The 10,482-nt window shown below is 54.6% G+C and overlaps 1 protein-coding gene across 1 annotated transcript in view; it reads right to left on the minus strand.

Moving 5' to 3' along the window:
- Ebf2 (EBF transcription factor 2) overlaps positions 1-2,294 on the minus strand; it is a 200,961-nt gene extending 198,667 nt beyond the window's left edge. The window contains exon 1 of the mRNA XM_052732870.1: positions 1,809-2,294. Coding sequence (XP_052588830.1) covers positions 1,809-1,939 — 131 coding nt within the window. The 5' untranslated portion in view covers positions 1,940-2,294. The remainder of the gene's footprint in view (positions 1-1,808) is intronic.
- Positions 2,295-10,482: the final 8,188 nt, after the last annotated feature.

Below are 10,482 nucleotides of genomic sequence, written 5' to 3' on the forward strand. Positions count from 1 at the left end.
CCAAATCTTGGTCCTCAGGGCCTCACCCACGGTTTGGCTTACTCTACCGAAATTTTCTTCCAGGACAGCATCACTGCAAAATCCCCACAGTCATCGCTGGAGAAAGCGGGCCAGGATCGAACACTCGCTACTTGAGGACCTTCGCCCCCACCCCCCAGAGCTGCTCCACGTGGAGAAGCCAAAAACGTTAAGAGACACAGGTGATCGGCGTTCAAGCGTTTTCTCCACTTCCCTGACTCTGTAAAGCTGGACCCGGAGCCCTCCAGAGCCTCGAACGCGTACACAGGACCTCCCTATATACCTGTCGGCGTAAGTGCCACCCACATTTAACTGAAAATCTGGCGGCGCCGGCGACCTGACAGATGTCAAGGGCAGCCTGGTGGCCCTAAGGTCTTCTGGATGCTTGTGTTGGGCACGGGCACGGACACTTTTTGGAAAGGTGTACTTTTTTTTTTTTTTTTTTTTTTTTGCTAGCTCACCACCCCCAATTCTGACTGCCTGTTCAAACTTTAACAAAGTGCATTTTATTTCAGACGGGAAGACAGGAGGAAGGACGATGTCCTTAAGCCTGGCTAGGAGATGGGTCACGGTGCGGATCTGCCGAACTGCCTTGGTTCCCTCGGCTTGCCGCCGCGGGCGAGTCCTCAGACCGCTGTTGAGAGCCGCCGCCGCTAAGTACCATCTGCTTCTTCAGAGACAACTGAGCATCCCGACTCCGGAGGGGTGGCAGTCGGGTACCGCAGGCGCCGCTTCCGTCACCCGGCACGCGGCCTTTGCTTCCGCTCCTTCAAGGGTGGCAGCCAGTTCGCTCTAGCCGGGACACCTGGAGATGTGGCCTGTCTGGAAAGGGGGTCATTCCCCGGTGTGAAGTCCAGATTTAAGGAGGTTGGCGCGGAGAGCGGAGGGAGAGACAGCAGTCGGGGAAGAAGTTCGTAGGCTCTCGGAGAGAGTAAGGGAGCTGCCTCTCGAAGACCTGGACACGAAGGCCACGAATCCCAATTCAGAAGCCATGGTGAGAAGGGGGACTAGAGTGTCTTCGTGGGATGGAACCCTGGACAAGACTTTACCATCCACACACGTGGAAGAGTCGGAAACAAAATCAACTTGAGGGACCCGCAAAATCCGAGGCTGATCTTCCCTTCGGCTCGGGCGACGGATCTCCTTTTCCTCCTCTCCCGCGACTTCCCCTGTGCTCCGCTCCTTCCTCTTTAATTTCTCGGCCGCCTCGGTTCGTCTGGCCCACTCTCTCTGACCCAGGACCGGCTTGCCTGTCCCCTTTCCCAGAGCTCCCGGCCGCTTTGCCTTCCCCTGCAGTCGCTCAGGCCTTTCCGGATCCCCTCGCCGCCGCCACCATCTGGCGGCTGGGCTCCCCGAGTCTCGGAACTATCCTGAAAGATGCTGGAGGAAAAGCGGCGGGCGTGGAGAAACCGCGCAGTGACCCGGCAGCCGGCTCCGCTGCTGTGCTGGCTGCTGCTAGCTCGGGTCCTCACGCTCCGCTCCTCTGGAGTCCATGAGTAAACGCTGAAGCATGGAGCTTTAATGCTGCCTCAAAATATTTTCCCCCCCAAAGAATGGGCTGTGTGCGAAGGAGTGAAGGAGAAACACCTATGACCTCGGTAGTTCAGAAACTCCAGGGTTGGCTGCCGGAGGATTCCCCTTGGCCGCAGCGACCTGCCCGCCCCCGGGAGAGCCCCAATGCGCACGGCCTGGAAGGACAGACGGGGACAGAGAGAAACAGAAGGAGAAGGGGAGAGTGGCACACGGAGAGACAGACACAACCAGAGACACAACGGCTCCAGCCTCCTTACCTCTGAGCGGCGACATTGGCGTCCACCACGCCGACATTCCGGACCCAAGACCTGACCGAATCCATCTCGGCGCCCAGCGACTTTTCTTTCAGAGCTGGTCCTCTTCCTAGCGTATCTTGAATCCCAAACATTTAAAAAGTCTGATCCTCTACTGTCGCCTTAAAAATGACTTTACGACAAACACCGCCCGGGCTTTCCGACGCTGCCAGCAAACGGTGTTCTCCGAAGCAATCCGAGAAAGGGGGCAAGTGACGAAGTTTGGGGCCCTCTTGGAAAGAAATAACCAGCTCTTCCCTCCACGCACAATGCAGTCAAAGTTTGGGTTTTTATCCTCGGTGGCTTCAGATCTGCCGCCTCGGGGCTTCCAGCACCCTAGGTCGCCCGCATCCTTCCAGTTGCAGAGCGTTCTCCAGAAAGTGGTCACAATTTAGAAGCATCACCTGTTCTGGGAAAAACAGGAGGAGATAGATAGCTGCCTGATCGCTCCCCTTCCTCCTGGTCCCCCCTCCCTGCTCCTCCCCACCGTTCCAATATAGAAAAAAAAAAAAAATCCCCAACAGGATCAGTTGTAAGAGGAAGGGGAAGACCCGGAGCCGGGAGGAGGCGGTGGCTGAGAGCGCCGCGGAGCCGGGCTGCAGCGGCGCGCGGGCCCCATGAATGGTTGCTACAACCGGGGCCGCGGGAGGCGGAGCCCAGGCCCGATAAGGAGCCTCATTTGCATGGACGCCCGGGATTGGCCGGCTCTGGGCAAGCCGGGGCGGACGTCCTCCCGCGGCGTTCGCCAAGCTCGGCGTTGCCCGAAGTCCGGGAGGTGAAAGGCTACTGCCGCAAGCTGCAGGCGCCGAGTCTGGGCCAGAACCCCGAGTGTTTGGCCTGCGTGGGAAGGGGGGCCCTCCAAGTCCTGCACTGAAACAGAGTAGCCGGACTCTGAGCGTTAGGAACACGGTGGCTCGGTCTGATCGCGGGAGCAGGAAGCCTGAGCGGATTTGCCTCTAGATGCAGGGTTTTGTCGCCTGCGGGGGGGGGGGGGGGGGGGCGGGGGGGGGCACCCAGCAGATTCATTCCCGGGGTTTGGACCTTGTGTGCCTGCTTGGCAGCAAGCAGAAAGTGTGACCACCTGTACTCGTGCTGTATGCAAACACTCCCCCGCCCCGGGGCATCCATCTTCCGGAGCCGGTCTCCCAAGTCTCATAGAGTTCCAGGGTGACTCATTTCGTGTGAGGGCTACAAGTGTTAAAAGGAGAGGAGAGATGAAGGAAGGCGAGAGCGAAGTGTGGACGAGGGAGACTCAAGTGCAGTTTAAATAAATATAATGCCGAGGAAAATGGTGGGGGAGCTTAGGAAAACAGTCCCGGGAGGGCCAGAGCACGCACCTTTGCAGATGGGAGAGGTTGCTGACAGCTTGGCAGGCTGAGAACTGTGGGATGCAGTTTGGAGAACCTCCCTTGTATCTCCCTCCCCAATCCCTGAAGCCCGGGGAACCCTGCGGAGGAGACACGAGGCGGCTACGAAGGAGTCCGGGAAACTTTGTCCGCCGAGCGCTGTGGTCGCCAGCGTTGGGGGCCGGGAAGCGGCGGCAGCTCCACAAAACAGCTGAAACCCTAGACGGCTCGAGGTGCCTATTAAAAAAAAAAATCCTCCTGGCTGGGTGTTATTTTCTTGCTTCTCTTTTTGTATTCTGATCTGCGCGTAGATCTGCTGTTGAAATCTAGAACGCCAGCGCGAAAACAGATTTGAAGACAATGAATGCAAATCTGTGCTCAAAGACCATCTGCCGTGCAGGAGACAATCAGCTGCGCCGCGGTTCGAGCGACTGCACCCGAGCCTCCCAGCCTCATTACATTCGGGAGACTTCCCTCCCCACTCAGGGCTCAGGTTTGAGTGTCAGCTCAGTCCTGACCGGACCCCCTAGGTGTAAGGTGAGCGCTCGCAGATGAACTGCGAGAGTTAGCCGCTAGAGGACACAGTGCCTGGGGTGCACGTTTTCAAGAAAACGATCAGGAAGGAAGCTTGCTCTTTCAGAGACGGCGACTCGCCATAGAAAGGGACCTGTGCGCGTCACTTCACCTCAGGGGCAAACTGCGACGGCAGACTGCGCAGGCGGGATGGTGCTCCCCCCGGCTCTGCTCTCGGTTGACTGCCGAGACTGGCTTGAAGGCTGGGGGGCGAGGGGGGGGGCGAGGGGGGCGAGTCCTCTTTTCACATACTGATGTGGTGTTTTGGGGAAAAGGAGACTGGAGTCGTGTTCGTGGTGTACCCCAACTCCAGGCCTCTAGCTTGGCCTTCCTGGGAGGCTTAAGAGGGAGGAGAGGTGAGTGGCTTGTGGTGCAGCTGAGTGTAAGAAAATGGAATGGCTGAGTTACATAAGTCAGTGGTCCAACAAAAGAAGAGGGAGGTTGGGAAGAAACTGGTAGCCTTAACATGTACTACTGCGCTTTCAGCTCCACAATTCTGTTATACGAAGACTTTACGGATAATTGCGTGACCCCAGGAAAATCACCCAGAGTCTTCGAACCTGGCCTGTTCGTTTTTTTAAATAAATCTACAGAATGTAGGCAATTCCTTCCCCTTCTCTTTCTTGTCCCGGCCCTGTTCCCAGCTGGTCAAGGCCTCAGGTTCCTCGGTGGACAGTGTGCACCAGACAGTGAGCCCTCTGACGTGTGGGTGAAACGGATGGCTTTTGTTTTAATCTCCCCAAGGAGACTTTGATCAGCTACACCTCGAAAGTGCTCGAGGAAGATGCCCAGAGCCCGAGGGGCTGCGGGGCGGCAATGGGCTCCGGCCTAGCCCGGACCGTGGGCCCGCAGAGGCTCAGGGTTAAAGGGCAGAGCCAAGGTCGCTGACGCCTCTTTTTTTCACCAAGTAACAGCTGCCACCCAAATTATACCCCTCAGGAAGCGAAAGAATTGTTCCTTTCTCCCAGCTCCGGGCCGCCTTCTCCAAATCATACCCTCGTCGGTGGCACCCCACCTCCCTCCTCCGCGGCGACAAGGTCAGGGTGTTGGTGCCCTGCTGGGAGATGGTCTGGCCGCACTTTGCCTCTAGATCTTTGAGCCAGTGGGACTTCTAGCTCTTAGTCGGCTGCGCTGAAGGAGCCTTTCCAGCGGCCCCTCTGGTCACTGGGGACAACCTGCGTGCCGGCCCCTCGAGGTCCCCGGGGTGGCTAGCAGAATTCAGAAGTTCCTCCTAGGTGGAGATGGAGTTCCAGGCCGAGTGCAGAGGAGCAGTCGGCCTTGTGCCCTGAGTTGCGAGCTGGGCGCCTTTCTGCCAGGCGCCTTTCTGCCAACCGCCTTGGCTTTGATTATGTTTGTGGAGGTCTTGGGGACGGGTGACCGCAGAAACTGACCACCCGCGCCGAAGTAGCGGTGCTTGTGGCTGCAACGCTCAGCAGTCCTGGCGCCTAGAGGGTTACGCACCACCTTAGCCTCCGGCTAGTTGAGAATAACCCTCCTTTAGGAACTTGCAAAACAAACCCCTGCATGGAGCTGCTCCGGGACCCAGGTGGAGGAGCTGCGACTCTTCTCCTCGCCCCCCGCCCCGCCCCGCCCCGCCCGCCCCAGAAGCCCGACCACGCAAGGTACCAAGCCTTCCTCCGCCCAAGATTGGCTAGTCTCTTTCCATCCTCGAGAAAAATCCAGAACTCATGGTATTGCTATTACTCACGACCATCTAGTCACACAAACTGGGGAGGTGGTCTGGGCATTCCAGCTCATACCCTGTCACGGCCTTTGTTCACCCTTCTAAAATACCAGACTCCAGGCTTGGATTTCCCCTGCAGCTTAAGACAGTGTGTTCAGTCTCTGAATTGGTTCTGAGGCCCGATGGGTCCAGTACTGCCCAGTCCTGGCATCCTGAGCGCCAGGGCCCTCTCTATGTCAGAGGTTTCAGGTGTGCCCATCAGGCATCATTATACACCCCTCACCCCACGATCTCTCTCTCTCTCTCTCTCTCTCTCTCTCTCTCTCTCTCTCTCTCTCTCTCTCTCTCTCTCTCTCTCCCTCCCTCCCTCCCTCACACACACACACACACACACACACACACACACACACACACACACACACTTCTGTGTCTGCATCTACGCAGACCAAAGCACAGACCTGGACGAATTCGATGGACCGAGACAACTAGCATGGTCTGTGTAAATTAAAAAGCTTTGGTCGCCGGGCGGTGGTGGCGCACGCCTTTAATCCCAGCACTCGGGAGGCAGAGCCAGGCGGATCTCTGTGAGTTCGAGGCCAGCCTGGGCTACCAAGTGAGTTCCAGGAAAGGCGCAAAGCTACACAGAGAAACCCTGTCTCGAAAAACCAAAAAAAAAAAAAAAAAAAAAAAAAAAAAAAAAAAAAAAAGCTTTGGTCTCCATAGCCTGTCTTTGGACAAACATTTTTCATTTGCCAGTTTTTGTTTTTTACTTAAACTGGAATTTTTATTTATTTGACCAACTAGCGACAAATGACTTTACTCTTTCTCAGAGCCCTACTGAGTGTTTAATCCACAATTCGTAAGTGATTTTTTTTAAAACTTCATTGACTCTCACACCAAATTGCAGGCTGGACTCCAAAACTAACTTCATTAATTCCCACACCAAATTGCAAGCTGAACATTTTTTTTTCTTCCAGAAACTATATTTGTACAGTACGTAAGTAGTAAGTACAAATTCCACAGAGATCGGAGAGCAAAGAAATCACTCCATTTATGACTTCATGATAACTATCTCACACGTACACACCAAGAAATTTCCTTTAAGGACAGTTCGGTCAGACTAGGGTTCGATTTTGTTTTGTTCTTTAACGCGGCGAAGCAGAGTCAAGCCGCACCGCATACAGAAATACTGAGGATACGGTGTAGAAAGTTTTATAGGTGCACCGGTGTGGTGCCCAAGTCAACTGGGTCCCTGCCATGTATTTACCCAAAATGAACTGAAAGAGCCTGACACTTGTGGAAACTCCAGACTGTCCCCTCAACTTCATATCCCTCTCCCATCCCTACTTCCCTCATACCTCCTTGGTAGCGCCCTTAAGAAATACACTTCCTTCCCACTCACTCATTCTGAGCGATTGCAAAAAGCCCGGGAGCCAGAGTCTAGCCAAAGTTCGGCAAGGTAAAGAGGGGCAGTGCCAGCAACAGCAATCTCTACAGCAGCGTTTGGAACCCTGATGTCATCGGCGCTGGACCCGTGGGCAGCGCGGGAATGGCTAAGGTCTGCGACAGGACACAGGTGGACTGGCAGCTTCTACTCCAACGCTGGGACCCACCGTCTCCGGAGCTGGTGTCTGGGCTAGACAAGACCCTCCCTCGGGCGGGCGCATGCTTGAATAAACTGGTTTGGTTTCAGCCACTTCCAAGAACCTATGCACCGAAGGTCGTGCAGACTGTCCCGACTGTTATCGGGGCTCCAGGATCAGGAAGGGGCAATCGCACCAAGGCGGGACGTTTACCAAGAAGTTGTGGGGTGCCAGGCACAACTACCCGCGCATTCCACCACTCAGCTTGACAACAACTGTTTCAGTGTGTGTGGGGGGCGGGGGGGGTGTCCCCACGTCGCAGAGGAGCAAAAGGAGCTTGGGGCATGGCCAGTGACAGCTCCGCTGATAAGCAGAAAACAAACCCCTCATTGGTCTTCCATTTCCAAACAGCATAGGCAGTAGAAGGCCTTGGGGGGGGGGGGGAATTAAATGTGAGTCTCCCAACGTGCTTTTTCCCCCCTCCTAGTTTCTCAGCTCATTTGAGATAAGCAAAGAGTCAGTCTGAAATACCCCCCCTTTTTCCTGGTGGTCCCCCCCGCCACCGCCACCCCCCACCAACCCCCGCCGCCGCCAGCAGGCAGGGGAAAGCCCGCGGGACCTCCCAGCTCCCTTCCCGCTCCCGGCGGAGGTGTGAGCGATGTGTTGATTATTCATATTTTTGCCGAACGCACACTCCGCCACGGCCGGCGCCGCCACATTTCACACGTATACTCACGTACACACTTGGTACGCGCGTCCGCCGGGCACGGCACGCACTCAGTGCTCAGTGCGGGGAGTCTGCCCCCAGGGGAGTCCTGCCTCTGAACCCGTAGGGGGTGACAGAAAGCACCCACTAGCCCTCCCCTCCAAAAAGAACTCACTCTTAGCTTCCTGATCCAACTTTCTTCTCCATGATACACTTACCTTCCCAAGTCATTCTCCAGGTAAGGGTGTGTGTGTGTGTGTGTGTGTGTGTGTGTGTGTGTGTGTGTGTGTGTGTGTGTGTGTGTGTGTGTCTAGGGAGGCAGCTACAAATATCACACCAGTTCGAATTTCAATCCAGCTGGCACCAGCGATCTCCCCTTTCAACGCACACTCGCACCCTGACACCTCCACCCACGCCACACACCTCCGTAGTAGAAATGCAAATCAAGAAAAGGATCTTGAGCTAAATGTGTGACTTCGAGCTGTGAACTGGACCTCTGAGGGTGGATGGAGTCTTCCCAAATTCTGCCCAAGGCCCAGCACCTTCCACGACCCGGGTCCTCCCCTTCGGAGAAGTTAGGTTCAAGATGCACTCGCATAAACTTCAGAAATAACTGAGAAGACAAATCGTTCCCTAGTCTGGGCAGCTTGGACCCAGTCTCTCAGCAGAGGCAGCACAATTCGATTTATGCTGATCTGAAGGAGCCTAGACAAGGCGAGGAGTTCACTAAGTTGGGAAGGTCCCAGGCTGGAGAAACTCCTGGACCTGTGTTGAGGGCAATGCGCACCAAGCCTCATAGGGGGCGCTGGACTACCGGCTGAAAAACTCACCTCCTGCTCAGGACTAAACCCCGGGGGTGGGGCGTGGGGGGTGAGGGGTGGGGGGAATAGGCCGATTGCTTCCGTCGGTCGTCCCTAGACCGTGGGACCACACGATGGAAAAAAGAGCTTTGTCGTCTCTAGTTAGGAACTAGCATGTGATCTAACTCCTCTGAGTCTGAACTTCTTAGAGCAAAATGGGGGTGTGAGTTCCCCCGAGCTTCATTTGCTTTATAGGGAGCAAATAGCTCAGAAAGCATCCTGCACGTATTAGGTGTTTAATAAATGCTTCTCTCCCGCTCCCATCTGCACGTGTATGCTGAGTGTGAGTTGAGTATTTGCTCAGTGCACAGTCCCCGAGTCTCCTGCCCCCGGGTTGCCCCCACCCCATCCCTAGCCTCGTGGGGCCTGCCTTACTCCCCTGCACGCTCTTTGACCTGGTCTGGGTGCGGGTTCTCGCAGTGGACTCTGTCTTAAACATGGAATTCTATCCAGGAAAGTGCTTGGGAGCCAGTTCCGTACCCACAGGTGACCGAAGGCCCAAGTGGTAGCGTCTCCCAGGGAGGGAACGCGCAGCTTTTGCTGCAGCACAATCCAGTCACCGAAGGCAAGCCACAAGCAGATCCGGAGCGGGGGACCGCTGCGGCCCCTGATGGTTGCCTAGGGATGAGGGTGATAGATCCCTGGGGAATTGCAGGAACCAGCGAGGGCTCTGGATGGCCCTTTGGTTGTGGGACCGGAAGTTGGTGACAAATGCCAGTCAGTTAGCGGCTCTTGCAGAGGTCGGGGGACTAGGTGCAGCTCTCCTGAAGCTACCCAAGGCTGAGTCTCCTGAGAAATGAGCTCCCGGAAGCAACAGCGCTTTCTAGATCCGTGTTAAATGAGGCTGCGGAGAACACGGGAAAGGCTTGAACCCCAAGCAGAGTGAGATTGGAGGCAGGCAGCAGTGTGGGAGTTGAGGGATAGGATTTGCAAATTAAAGTTTTCAAAACTCCCCTTTTACTACACTTTTGATGCAAAAGCAACGAGTGTTCACTGCAGAAATACATAAACGAAGGTAGCAAAACAAACGAATAACCACTTATAACTACCACTGACATTTGAGCACGTTTCTCCCAGTCTTTCTTTTAAAAATTTTGTGTGTGTTTTTGCCTGCGTGTGTGTCTGTGCCTGGGGAAGCCCGCAGAGGATGCTGGGTCCCCTGAAACTGGAGTTACCGGTAGCTGTGAGCTGCCATGTGGATGCTGAGGATTGAACCTGGGTCCCCTGGGAGGGCTGCCAGTGCTCTTAACCACTGAGCCATCTCTCCCATCCTGAGTCTGTCTTTCCTACATCACTCCACTAATTATGAATGGAAGCATAAGTTACACACTGAATTGTAAACTTTCGGCTTGTTTAATAAAGCATAGTTTCTAAGACTATTAAATATTTTCTGCAATAACATTTAGCTCTGCCATGCCATCTCGTTATAGGTTCCACAAACTGTCTAATATGGTGATATTTTATTTTTACTGAAATGTGATTTTATTTGTATGTTAATAAATAAAGTTTCCTGGGGGTCGGAGCTAATAGCAAGCCATAGCAGAAGCTGGGCGGTGGTGGTGCATGCCTTTAATCCCAGCTCTTGGGAGGTAGAGCTAGGCGGTTCTCTGTGTGTTCAAGGATACAGCCAGCATGGAGACACACACCTTTAATCTCAATACCAACCATAGAAGACCTGGAGGTCTGTATAGACAGGCAGTGACGAGGTGGTCATGTGGTTGGGTTTACAACCAATGAGAAGGCAGAACAGAAAGTCTATATAAAGACAAACACACCTCTTGGGCTTTCATCTCTGCATTGGCTCTGTGTTTCTTATTGAATAAGACGGTTACTTCTACAGTCTAATCAATGTGTTAGTGAACATTTACTTTGTTTCTAATTCTCCA

The sequence above is a fragment of the Peromyscus californicus genome, unplaced genomic scaffold (assembly GCF_007827085.1).
Source record: "Peromyscus californicus insignis strain IS unplaced genomic scaffold, ASM782708v3 Scaffold_12__1_contigs__length_115047231, whole genome shotgun sequence".
NCBI lineage: Eukaryota > Metazoa > Chordata > Mammalia > Rodentia > Cricetidae > Peromyscus > Peromyscus californicus.